Below are 13924 nucleotides of genomic sequence, written 5' to 3'. Positions count from 1 at the left end.
GAAACCAATGAAAAAAAAAAAAAAAAGAAGAAAGAATAAAAATGCGTGAAATCGTGCGTATCATCGAGATACTTTTGGTGCTTTTCGTGTTTGGGCGCTCGTCAGTTTTGGCCTTGATCGAGCCGATGCGCTGCGCGCTATAGTATAGTATACTATATCTATAGGTAGATTTTATTTATAAAGGACGTGAAGCAAAAATTTTTGGAAAATTTTAATTCCTATTCGAAAAGTTTAAATTCGATGTTTGTCGTTTTTTTGTTTTATTTATTTTTTTTTCTATCAAAAATATAGTATATTAAGAGTATAGTATATTATATTAATTATATAGTATAGTATATTATATTAAGTATATATAGTATACTTATATTACGTATAGTATATTAAGAGTTTCATACAACAATATCGTACAATATGAAAGATGATTGAACAATTGTAAACGTAACGTGCAAAATAAAAAAAATAAAAGTTTAGCACTTGATTGTTATTCACGTAAGAAAAATATAAATTGTTAGCACAATGAATGATGCTTTCAAAAATTAATCGAACGTAAAAAGAATTTAAGGGGGGAGAGGAATAAAATATGGATCAACGAAGGGGTTAATGTTATGAAAGATCCATTGATCGATTAATTGGCGCATCGGCATTTAGAGAAACATTGGAATTACTTACCCTGACCTTATTACGTCTCGCCAGCATGGTTCTCAAGGCGTGCATGCTATCGCTTCTAGGAGGAGGCACAACCGGAACTTGATGGATCTCCGGCTGTTGCAGCCGTTGCCCGCCGAAACCTCTCGGCAAGGACATGCTTCTTTGGAACTGCACGTCGTCCAAGTCCGTCAACTGGACTGTGCTTTGAGCGTGAATCATCGGCGACTCTTCTACCACCTTTCCTAATTGAGCCTTCTAAAAATAAATTGATTGGGAATAGAGTGAAATAAAATTGAAACAACGTTGACCGTCGCTGCAATAGATACACTATTGAGTTTGCTGAAGTTCTAATGTCTAAATAATAATAATAATAATACTTCTAAATTCTAAAGAAAATTGATATCTTTATCTTTTACTTGTCAGGATTGAACATTTGTCTTCTAAATTTTCTAAATAATGTTTTGGTATTTTTTAACATTTTTTGAAAAAAGAAATGTCAAATAGATGTCTAAATAATAATAATAATAATGCTTCTAAATTCTAAAGAAAATTGATATCTTTATCTTTTAGTTTTACTTGTCAGGATTGAACATTTGTCTTCTAAATTTTTAAATAATGTTTTGGTATTTTTTAACATTTTTTGAAAAAAAGAAATGTCAAATAGATATCTATTAAAAAAGATATCAAACATTCTTTCAGAATAGAATGGAGAAAGAGAGAGAAAGAGAAGATAAAGGTACTGCACGAGACTCGAGGATATTACCTCGAACTTCTGAGAACCTCCTAAATCATCGTCGCACAATCTCTTAGCACCCCCGGGCGCCTGAAGCCCGTTCGTTAATGGAATTCCAATGTTTCCAGTTCTGTCTCCTCTATCTCTTTGCCGTCTTTCCGATTCCCGCTTCACTATTCGCACGGTCTTAATCTCTTGTTTCTCACGGTTGTGGATCAAGCCTTGAAAACACACAATTATAGTGAGTCACCAATCTATATTGTCGTAAAGCCAAATAATTGCGTTATTGATTTCGCTTACCGGTAAACTTGTTGTCCTCGTTCTGTCTGTAATTATCGTTCAGCAACGCTTCTTCGTTCAGGGGTGGCGGTGGTGGAGGTGGAATGTACTCTGGTGGAAGAATTACGCCATTTGTCAGATTCCCATCTTGCTTGTTGTTCTCTAAAATTGTGCAAGTAACAAGTTAATGCAAGTTCACAGGTTAATTAAATATGGAACATTTTTCATTGAAGGAAAAAATAAAAAAAACCAGGCATTAAAAAGCAGAGAGGTTAAATTAGAATTAACCGTTACGTGTTAGTCAAAATACCTAGTGAAAACTCATTATTCATATATTCTTTAAATCCAATATTCATCGCCAAAACTTTTCTCATTGAATTCCATTTCTCTGCTTCAACGCTCAATAAAAGTTCTGCTTTAAAAATTCACTCATTCGCCTAGAGTTTTTGAATTGAAAAAGACTGATTATTCCTTTTTTTCCCCCAAAAATTGTATCACTTCTTCTCACCTTGAATTCTAGAATCTGTGTTTATATACAAAGGAGCGACATTCGCTTGTATAAGACTTCCTTTCCCTTGCATCTGATCCTTGAGAAGCTGTTGCTTCAGCTGATGCTGATGGATCTGTTCACGTAACTGAGGAGAGAGCGAAGAAATATGATTCTGGGGCGATTGAGGGTACGATTGCAGGTTGGCTTGCTGCTGACGACTCGTGGGTGACGAGTCTTTGATCTGCGTCGGTGAACTGAAATGCGGATACGGTCCGCCGTTCTGCTTGCCACGGGGCGAGGAGGATAATGCGGGACTCGATGGTGAATCCAAACCGTGATCCAAAGTTATTCCGGAATCGAGATCGGTCTCCAACCAAGAGTTTTGCGTCCGCTTCTTCGGCTGGTGCACTTGAGGAGCTGCAAAATAATATAGGATAGAGAATTGTATTGGTTAATTATCTATTAATATTATAGAAGAATTTTGATGAATTTGACATATAATTAATATAATTCATTTGAAGTAAAATTTGTACTAGAATTTGACACTTGTAATTGAGAGTATCTAGTATAAAACTTGTCCATTTATAAAAAGTAAAATTTATCAGAATAAACATAGACACAGTTTTGATATTATTATCAAATATAATTTTTTTTCAATTGTTCAAATATTTTCCACTAGGACTCTCATTTTAATAAAATAAAATTTTCTTAATTTGTTAATTAAATTTAAAAGATAAAAGATAATAAAAATTCTTTAATTTAGATACTAATTTAGACACTAGAATTGTATTAATTTTGTTGATTAATTTTTTATAAAATTATAGAAGAATTTTGAATTTGATTCATTTGAAACAAAATTTATATTAAAATTTGACAACACTTTTAATTGAGAGGTCTTTTATAATTGAGTATAAAACTTGCCATGTCCATTTTTGAAAAATAATTAGATCAGTATTTATTGCAATCTGTTTTTCTGAATTTCAAGAATAACATCAATATTTCCATCTAAATTTTTATTTTCAATATTTAAATATCAAAATTCATCTAGAGAATAAACACAGACATAGTTTTGGTTTTATTATCAAATATCATTTTCTTTCAAATGTTTTCCATTGAGATGCTCATTTTAATGAATTAATTCGTTTAATTCAATTAAAAGATAAATGATATTAAAATTCTTTAATTTAGACACTAGAATTGTATTTGATTATTTTTCTATAAAATTATAAAAAAATTTTGATGAAGTTGATATGACAATTTGTTTGAAGCAAAATACTTGTAATTGAGAAGTCTAATATAAAACTTGCCACGTCCATTTATAAAAAGTGTTCAAATATTTATTGTAACCTGTTTTTTTCCTGATATTTAAAAAATAACATCAATATTTCCTTTTGTTCCATCTAAATTTTCATTTTCAATATTTAAAAACTAAAATTCATTTAAAGAATAAACACAGACATAGTTTTGATATTATTATCAAGTATCATTTTTCATCTTTCAATTGTTCAAATGTTTTCCACTAGGACTCATTCTCTTATGAATATCTCTTAATAATTCGGTTAATTAGATTTAAAAAGATAAACGCGATATTGAATTAAAATTCTTTAATTTATCCGGTTATACTTTTATTAGATTTAACGTTTAATCTTTGTCCGTGGCTGGGCAACAAGAGCAAAGCTCACCAGAAGTAGGTTGCGGTCGGATCTGCTGCACCAAGTTATGAGACTTCTCCGTGAGCTGTCTAACTTGAATACTCAATTCCTTTCGTTGTCTCTGCAAATCACCGACCAATTGTTGAACCCGTCTCAATTCCGCTTCGAGGGGGCCAGTGGTTGCCGAAGTGTCCCTGGTCACGTTCCCCGCGTATCTTCTCGACGCTTGAAGCTTCTGCCGAAGCACAACCAGGTCTTGTTCCAATCTCGCGTTCTCGGCCACCGTCTCTTCGAGTTTCTGAAAGAGAGAGACACGAGGGAGGGGGAAGATTATTCCTTGACGCGTGCCAGTAGTAGTTCGACAAGCTAAGGTCGACGATACGATAGCAGAACGAAACGGAAATTTATCTATTTCTGTGCTTTTGATTCATTTACCTGGAAGAATACCGGCTTTACCTGGAAACAATGAATGGGACGATTAAATCAATTTCTTTTTAACAACCGCACGATGCATGCTATTTCTCTACTTTCTATATATATTCTATATATACATATATATATTGTTTCGACAAGAGGAGAAAATCCTGATTATTTTTCACTTTGGAACAAATTCTTCATTCTTTTCGAAAAATGGAACGAAATTCGGACGAAAGAAAAGTTTTCGATTGAATTATTTCGTCGTCGAATAGAAAATCCGCGCGAAATCGATTTTATCCTGCGCTTCGAGTTCGAAAAGATTAAAATTCTAAAGGTAGGAAGGGAATTTTTTTTTTAAAAACGCGGCTTTAGTTTAACCGGCCAATCAAAAGACTCCTTGAGAATGATTCAGATTCGTCTTACCTTCGAGTTGTGCGCCAACAACACCCTCACTCTGCTCAGCTCTTTTTCCAGCAGAAGCTGTTGCTTCCTGTATCTCTCGGCCTCGGCCAAATTGCTCCTGCTTCCTTGCAGTTTGTGCCGGAGGCCGCCTAGAGCTTTTTCCAGGATCTCCTGTAAAACGGAAATCGAGAGGATGTTAATTCGTTGGAAAAAGTAAGCGAAATTTCGTAAACACTGGATAAAAATGATTCGTCGTTAATTTTATATTATTTTCTTTTATCTAGTTTAAAAATCGTATGACTTCATAACCTTCATAGAATTCGATTCACTGGAATTTATATTTATATTATATATTATGTATAACAAATAAGAAGTTTTTACAAATTGCATTCAATTTTACCATTTTTATGATCCTTTGAATATATTTCACCAAATTAAACAATTGCAAAGCAAAAACATAAGTTGATCCAATATTACGTGATCTTGCGCTATAACGTATCAATTCCAAGTACGAATGCGTATAGAACACTCGTCACGTATTGCGTTAATAATTCACGAGTGCGAAGAGAAAGAGCATTCTTTAAAAAAAAATAAAAAAAAAAAAAGAAAAGAAAAAAGAGATGAGCAGAGCTGGACGCGTTTTGGCATTTTCGCAGATCGGGAGGATCGCGTTACTCGCCTTGTCTTGCTGAAGACTGTGAAGTGTTCCGGATTCCTCCTGGAGCAACCGATCCAGTTTGTAGAGCTGCTGCACCTTGGCCTACGACACACAAGCGGCGCTGTGAGTTAACCTTGAAGCTTCCACCCGAGCGTGGAATGGATTCGCGTTTCAACCGGAATCTAGCGATTCCGCTAGAACGAGCGATGCTCGTTGTGTCGTAATCGTCGTTGAAGAAAAAAAGAAAAAAGAAAAAATTGCGGTTTTTAATACAACGTCTCGTATTTCGACGCGTATTAATCATAATAATAACGTACAAAGCTACACAAAGGATCTTTAAATCGTATTCGAGTTCGTAATTTTCCTAACCCACACGCGTCGTCTCCTTATTTATTTCGTTCTCGATTTTCCAGGTCGGTATTATGCACCGTTATGGAAGATCCCGCTAATTCGTATTTATCATGAGGACATTTTCTCGGTAGGTAAGGTAATTTGTAGGGAAGTGCACAAAAGTAGTATCTATTATGGTACAAAGGGAAAATAATTCTTGAGATGTATACATATATATATCAAAGCAAACGTGTTATTCTGTCTGTTTCTTACTTCTTTTATCGCAACTTGGTAGACAATCTGCTTTTTTCTCCCATTTCCGTTACTCTCTGGAGAAAGAAATATTTTTTTCAGACACAGATTCTTCTTGACTTTCTTGCAAATAGGAGATTCGTATTTTTATTATTGCATTTTTAGTTTTAAAATTATTTTATATCTCGTTACTTACTCCTCGAGAAATTAACAGTATACAATGAGGTTATAGACGTACCTATGGCATCGTCACACAATCGTTTTGGATTTGATTGCATTTCTTTCTTTTTTTATAATTATTTTTTCTTTTTTTTTGTACGTATCAAAATATTGACGTTTCCCATTGGGAAAATGTCGTATTTTTGATTCCACATTGAATATGTCAATCAACAGCAGCTTTGAAATTTTATGACGTATATTCTAGAGGATACAATACACTTTAAACATTTTTACCAATATTAACAAATTAATAATCTTAAATAAAATACATCACATAATACAATAAAAATATTACCAAATTACTAAATTTAAAAATTTCATAATATACCTTTAGTAAATAATTGTAGCTTACTTTAAAAAACTTTATGATATAACCTAACCTATTCTAGAGATACAATACACTTCAAACATTTTTACCAATCGATAAATTACTTTGAAATTTTATAGTGTTCAACCTCTAATAAATACTCTCAGCTTACCTCAGATAATAAACCTACAATAAATTCGTAGACATTTCAAACTAAACTAAATTATCAAATCGTATCAGAACTCGTCAATTAGGACTGTTAAGCCTAACACCATTTAAAATAACTCGATGATCGATACCTGTAATTGTCCATGGTCGGGGCTCAATCGGTCCCAGTCCCTTCGCTCCTCGGCAAGCAAACGTTGCTCCTGCACCTTCTGATTGAATTCCAACCGATGATCCCTCGAATTGTCGTGTGCCAGATCGTGTCGTGAACCGGATACACTGTTGGTCCCATTGGCAGTGTTGCGATTGTACAGGGAGCCCAACTTCACCATATTGTCGACCAAATTCACCAGCGGTTTGCCCTTCTCGTACTTGATTTTAACGATAAAGTATATATATATATATATATATACACACAGGTTGCATTGAATTTCCAACTTCGATCAACTTGGCCAAGTTTCTCAATTAATCGGACTCGAAATCCTCGAAAAACTTGCCACCGGAACTCGGACGGAATAATTAAGCATGGGCCGTCGAAATAAATTTTCTTTCGTTTAATTCATTATCGCCACTCGTATCGTATCGATCTTTCGATTTTAACGACTCGTGCTTAAAAATATCTTGGGAAAAAAATTTTCGAGAGAAGCGACCCGTTTTTCGAGAGTAAAAATTTTCGAAGTTGAAAGTTCGGAAAGTTTTTTTTCGTACCTGCTTCTCGAGATCCATCAGGTGTTTCTTCAGTTCGTCGAGCTTCTGAAGGTTCTCCAATCGTCGCGGTGTATCGAGTTCTGCCAATCTAGCCTGCGGGTCAACAAAAGATGGACGATTTAAAACAACATTTCCCGTCCAACCAATCAGTTCTTTCTAATGGTGCTCCTCCTCTGCGAATTCTACGCTCCTAGTTTCATCGGAAGACATTGAACAAAGTCGATATCCAGGAGGACGAAACGCGAAGAAACGAAACTTACCATTTTACCATTTTACCATTTTACCATTTTACCATTTTACCATTTTATCATTTTACCATTTTACCATTTCATTTCCACTAGTTAGAGATTTCTATTCCAATCACTTTTCACAAGTCGAGAAAATTCGAGGACCATTTTTATACGTGGAAAAATACGATAGAACGGAACGAAGAATTGGCACACAAGAAAGAAGAAACATCGTCATCACCATGATAAAAATACTGAATCCAGATATAATAAAATTCGAGCCTGGCGACGACTAACCTTACGATCCTCGAGATTGGAGAACAACGTCGTATGCCTCTTCACGCGCCTCAAATTTACCTTTCTAACCGAGATCGACGAGAAGAAAAAGAAAAAGGAAAAGGAAAAAAAAAAAAGAATGGGATAACACGATGAGGAATGGTTCAAACTTTTAACACACTCCTACAAGTGTCGAAAGTAACATTTGTGCATTCGATGGAACGATGAAGGGGAAAGGGAAAATTTTATTTGAAAAATAAAATTTTTTTATTTTATTCGAAAATTTTGAAACTCGAATTCTGGTCAACGCAAAGAAAAGAAGAGGGAATTGAAAAAATAGAGATCTAATTCCTCTTTTTTTAAATGTATCGATAAAATAGTATTTACAATTTGAATAAATTTTTTTTTTTTATATAAGCAATTTAAATTTGAGTCGAAACGAGATGAAGAGAAAGAAAAAATGATCCATATAATGACGACGAGAGATAAAAGTCCTGTCTCTTGTTTCATTCAATATAATATGGACATTATATATGGTATAATTCTGATTTATATTTTTTTTTTCTTTTTTTTACATATTTAAAATGAACATATGGAAACAAGAATCTTTCTTCTCGTTAAAACAAAAAACACCCGATGTTGTATATTATTATTAGTCGCATATTCAATTGAATGTAAATAAAAACCGATTGCTCGAATTAGAATTATAAAAATTACGTGAAAAAGTAGTTTATATTATTATATTTGTACGTGTACAGATTGTTTCGGAAAAGTACGTACGTATAGCCTCGGGGCAATCGAGTCGGGATAAAACGAGTTAGGTGAATGTGATCTTACGTAAAATGGGTTTAAAGTCGATTAGGTCGGTGTGTGTTAGGTGAGAACGATAAATTGTGCAACTGGTCGAAACTACACGTTTCTTGACTCTTTTTTTCACTCCATGTAAATTATTCGAAAGCGATAAATTCGTAAATTTCGTTCGTAATATCCAAAATTTGTCGAAAATTTCTCTTTCAAGAAGAAAAAAAAAACGACATCGAAGAAATTTTAGAATGGTAGAAATTTCGTTTGATCGATCAGGTATGAAAAAAAAAAAAAAAAAAAGAAGAAGAAAAGAAAAAAGAAGCATCATACTCGAGAATGCGGCCGATCAAAGGACAAAGGTGGAATTCTTTTCAGAGGAGGAAAGTTCCTATTCTAATGACGTTCCTCTCCTCGAAACCGATGTCCTTGAAACCGGTTCTCCGCCGTGAACCGCGCGGCATTTTTCGCGCGGATAACAGGATTCTCGATCGCGATTATCTATCAACGTCCCCGTGAAAATATCGATCCTTTTTCTTTTCTTCCTTCTTAAAAGTTCCACGAAATTTTCGAGACGAAACTCAGAAGAGCAGATGATGTGTTGATCGAAAATTGAATTTGTTGAAAACGATACGATTAAAGCGTAGTTCAAGATGGAGCTTATTTTTTTTATTTTTCAAATATCATTTTTAAGATGAAACGAAACTTACATTTGAAAGAAAAAGGGTATCATTTTCACAAAAATCTATACCCCCTCCCCTCCCCCCTTTCTTCAAAAAAAAAGCTCCATCCGCTCGAACGACACTCGTCGACGAAGCGAGAATTGCGCAACGAAAAAAAAACGATGTAAAAAAATCGCAGATGCGAGTCGAAGAGGAGAGAAAGATTAGGTACTGGAGCAGCCTTCGTCATACACGTGATCCCCTCGTTTAATTAATTGGGCGAAAACGGTGGTCTTTCTGAAAAATGTTCGGACCTGTGCCTCGATCTCCATCTGGCAGGTCTCCATCGCTTTGTAGATGGTGGCGTTCTGCCGGCGTAGCTGGATCAGCAGGAGCACCAACTCCTCGTGGGTCCTGCCGAGGAGTTCACCGGCGGAAACGCGAACCAGTCCGTGGGCTCCTTGCTGGTGCGCCAACTTGCACCCACCCTCTGCTCGCTGGTTGCTCTGTCGAGGCATGCAATCTTTCGTTAGGGATACGCGGAAAAGAAACGAAAACTGGCTCTCTCCCCTCGCGGCGAACAATTCGGTGTGCGGAGAAAAAACGAGGAAAAAAACCTTGACGAAAAAATTGTAGCGTCGACTCGATTCGGCTCGCCTCGTTTCGAGGATCGATTCGATCGAGCTCTGAAATTCAATATACTTTTTCTATTCTATTGAAATCGAGTTTCATTCATTTTCAACTCATTTCTAGCTTTGGTTAGGGATCGAGATTTTTTCCAAACCAAATCGTGTGTTCCATGACCATTCTTTTTCTAATCGTAATTGTTCGAGTAAATTTGCGATAAGGAAAATTTAAAAAAAAAAAATTATTATATAAAATATCGACGCAAATATCGAGCGTGAAAAATCATTGAAATGGAAAGTGAGAGCAACGGTCACGGCGCGCAGGTTGGGAACCACTGAGCTAGATTTATGTAAATATCGAAATATTTGATATCATGAAATGGTTGTATGTTATTAGGCTTGACAAGTTTTTTAAGCTCGAGTTTTTTAAGCTTAACAATGATCATTGAAATGGAATGATTAGAAAATTGAAAATGGCAAACGAGATGTACATGTGCGCGTGTTGTAACGAATATAACGTGTGACGAAGGTTTGTTTTCTTTCTTTTTTTTTCCACGACACGTTTTTTTATTAATCTTGACACCGAATTATTTCACCATAGATAAGACTGGAAAGCGAGAGAATGTTTCGGCGTTTGTACATGTTGATGCATGGTTAAGAAGCGTTTTCGGTGAATAATTGGCATTGGAAGAATGAAAAGAATGAAAAAAAGAGAAAAAAAGAGGCGTGAGAAAAAAAGTAAATCCGTTCCATTGATCGAATGCGGAAAATGGATGCAAGAAACAAAAATCGCACGAAAATTTGCTCAAACGTGTATTAAAGTAAATGATAAAGGAAACAGTGCTCAAATGATACTGAAACGAAGAACCTATATTATTAGCAAAACCTACGCTTAAAAAATCGACGTTGTTAAAAAAAAATCTACCAATTCATTCTACTAATACAATCTACTAGAAACGCTGCAGCATATATATGCGCATATCCATCCACAATACACAATAACAATAAAGAATTCGCAATTCCTGCATTAATAAAATAACCTAATTTACCTATAGACAAGCCTAAATAATCGAGAAAGTTACAAATTCCGATAATATTCTCAACATAATTAACACTTAACCTTACTAACTTAACCTAAAACGCGTTCGAAATTACTACGCACACAAAACCTCTTTACTACCCACTCAAAACAAACTTCAATAAACCTTTGATCTCTTTCTCTCTCTCTCTGTCTCTCATCTCTATCCAAATCTACCTGCACAGAATTATTCTCGACTCGTCGATCCCGCGAACAATCTTCCTCGTACCTGTGTTCAAGTGGTGGTGGCCGCAGGTTCGGTGGAAACCATTCCTCCTCTCTTTTCCATCGAACGAGACTCGGGGATTCGAACAACGAAGCTCAAAAACGGGACGAAAGGAGGCGATATAGTGGAGAACGTCTCATATCGAGAGACGTTCTATTACCGTGAATAACCGTGGCACAATGGAGAGCGGCGAAGAGCGTCGCGAAGGTGGAAGGAAGACTTTGGAAGACTGGCGTGATGCCCGGCCTGATCGACTCGCCTGTTCACCGACTCCTACAGTACCCGGCATGCACCGTGGTTCCTTGCTCGGGCTTGTCGAGCTATCGTTTTGTATGTTTTGCCTTGAGATCTGGCTGGCTTCGCCTCGGCCTATGTTCCCTCGGTTAAGGCGGCCTTTGTAACTGGGATCTGATTATAATGTCCAGCTTAAATACCCTCTCTACAAGGAACGCTATTCAATTGATGAGAAAATTGCGCTGATCTTTTTTCTTTCTTTTTTTCTTTAGATTTTTCTCTAGATTGGAAGTGTATGTCATAGAGGTTAGGAAAACGTAAATTAGAAATAATGAAAATCTGATGTTGATGAGAGATCATATGGATTATTTATACATGAAAAATTAATTAACTTTATGTTTTATGAAAACTTTTGAATTTTAGATATATAATTGATTGATATTCCCTTTTTATAATTGGGATCTGATTACAAATACTCTTAAATATTTTTCTTATAAGAAAATTATATTATAGTTTTTATTTAGTTTTATATTATAGTTTTTTTTCTTGGATTGAAAGTGTATATTACAAAGATTTATTAAAATGTAAATTAAAAATACTGAAAGAATGAAAGGATATATAGATAATTTAAAAGATAAATTGATCTAATTGCATTTTTTGAAAATTTTTCAATTTTTAGCATTAAGATGTATAATCGATATTTTTCAGTAACTAAATGGTTATTAAAAAGACTTGATCATTTGACTTTTGAACAGAACATATGCGAATGCGTTTCTCTTGCGTTAAATTCTTTGAGCGATGCTGTTGTTTAAGGCTTGTTTCTTCACGGAACTTTTTCCTCTTTGTCGTTTGCTGATTCGACTTGTTCCATTTGCTTGTTGGTTGCAAAGACAATAAACGGACACTGCTCGAAATAATTGGAAGATTGTGTTACGTTTGCCGGTCTAAAATAGTTCCGCTAAAATAATAGAAGCACAGAAATTGTTGCATTCCGTCTCTCGTGGAGAAATGTAGTTACAAAATATTTTTTCGAATTCAATTATTTGGTTCAAAAAATATAAGATATAATATCCTAATAGTGCGCAAATACAAATATTTTTTCATTTTGGAATCGTTCTAATGAAATCTAGATAAAAAAAAAAAAAATATTAAACATATCTTTTAATTAAAATAATTATTTTTTTTTTAAATATTTTTTAAAAAATTTCTAAAATTATCAAATATATTTTTCAAAGATTAATTATTATTAGCCATTCTTATTTAATCCTCTTCTCTTCATAATTTCTTACTACATCTTTTATTTCGTGTATTTAACAATTATTTTGAAGCACGCGAAAAGACATTTTTAAAATTTTCTACTGTATGCGCACTGGAAACCATTTTCAGTGGCAACCGAGATTTTCGGATTCTTTCTCCAAGAGAAACTCGAAAAACTCCTCGACTTTCAAACTATCGGGATTAAGACCTTCCATAGTCTCGAAACTTTTAAGTTTCTGAGAATTCGGGAAGCTTTTAACGGTTCAAAGACGTAATGTCCTACCTGATATCGTCGTTTTCAAGTATCCTAGCTTTTCAAACGATCTTATTTCGACGAAACGGATATACTTTCGCGGGGGAAACTCGCGAAAACTTTCATCGTGAGTGTATCCTTCCTTCCATCTTTATGGATAAGATATAAACATTGAGTATCCTATTTGTCGAATACTTGTCTATTTTTCCATAATGGTACAAATTATTATAATATTCAACTTTTTTTTTATGGATTTTACCTTGATTCAGCGAAATGATATTAAACATTCCAATAATAAATTTTATTAAATTCGTCTTCATTGCCTAATTTTATGAAAAAAAAAAAAATAATAATAATAAATGCAAAAAATGTAAAATTAAGTTTTTCTATATTTTTAAACAATTGCTAAAATTTTGATGAAATTTTTGCAATGAAATATATTTAGTTAAAAAAAAAAAAATTAACTTGTTACGAATACGTTCTTCAATAGAGATTAGAAACTCGATGTTTAAGTTGCGAATATTTGAAATATTCTTCTACATTGATATAGCATCAAAAATAATAAAAATTTCTATTCTTCAACGATTAAACATAATTAAGCTCACCCGTTCCCACAGCATCGATCGAGAATGGATCGAAACAAAGAAACTCTTCGGGTGAATGTTTAACGAACGATATAACGCTTGTACCAACATTCTATTCAAGGCGAGTTTCCATTGTGAAGGCAGCTTAAGGCCTGTCTGCAGTTGCCTGGCACGGTGCCCTTGCTGACCACTGCTGACCGTATGCAGGATCGACCCTGGCCCTTACTTCTCTTAATCCTCTTTTCTTCTCATCCTTCTCTCGTTTACCTCTTTCGTTTCTCCCTCTCCTTCCAACTTCTTCATCTTTTTCTTCTTTAACTTCCACTTCTTATCTTGTACTTCTCCTCTCGAGTTTTTCATCCTTCTTTTTCGTCCTCACTGGAGAACCTTTTCAACCACTAACTTAACGTATGTAGTAGGAGGACGACGTTCGTGTTATT

General features: G+C 34.6%; 1 protein-coding gene across 6 annotated transcripts in view; it reads right to left on the bottom strand.

Moving 5' to 3' along the window:
* Positions 1 to 13924, bottom strand: part of LOC102677612 — a 55048-nt gene that overhangs the window by 6333 nt on the left and 34791 nt on the right. For 4 of the 6 annotated variants that reach the window (XR_004150085.1, XR_004150084.1, XM_031509387.1 and 1 more), the window contains exons 5-15: positions 9541 to 9732; positions 7261 to 7353; positions 6687 to 6923; positions 5301 to 5381; positions 4643 to 4792; positions 4238 to 4258; positions 3833 to 4100; positions 2169 to 2567; positions 1682 to 1822; positions 1412 to 1602; positions 670 to 903 (exon numbers count right to left, since the gene is read on the bottom strand). Coding sequence is in view for 4 of the 6 variants with exons in the window: in XM_031509387.1 (XP_031365247.1) it covers positions 670 to 903; positions 1412 to 1602; positions 1682 to 1822; positions 2169 to 2567; positions 3833 to 4100; positions 4238 to 4258; positions 4643 to 4792; positions 5301 to 5381; positions 6687 to 6923; positions 7261 to 7353; positions 9541 to 9732 (2007 nt within the window). In the remaining 2 variants the exon portion in view is untranslated. The remainder of the gene's footprint in view (positions 1 to 669; positions 904 to 1411; positions 1603 to 1681; positions 1823 to 2168; positions 2568 to 3832; positions 4101 to 4237; positions 4259 to 4642; positions 4793 to 5300; positions 5382 to 6686; positions 6924 to 7260; positions 7354 to 9540; positions 9733 to 13924) is intronic. The other 2 variants (XM_031509385.1, XM_031509386.1) reach the window with 2 other exon arrangements.

This window comes from Apis dorsata, unplaced genomic scaffold, assembly GCF_000469605.1.
Source record: "Apis dorsata unplaced genomic scaffold, Apis dorsata 1.3 scaffold_147, whole genome shotgun sequence".
In the NCBI taxonomy this organism is placed as follows: Eukaryota; Metazoa; Arthropoda; class Insecta; order Hymenoptera; family Apidae; genus Apis; species Apis dorsata.
Note: the sequence above shows the minus strand (reverse complement) of the source record. Positions and strands in the feature narration are given on the sequence as shown.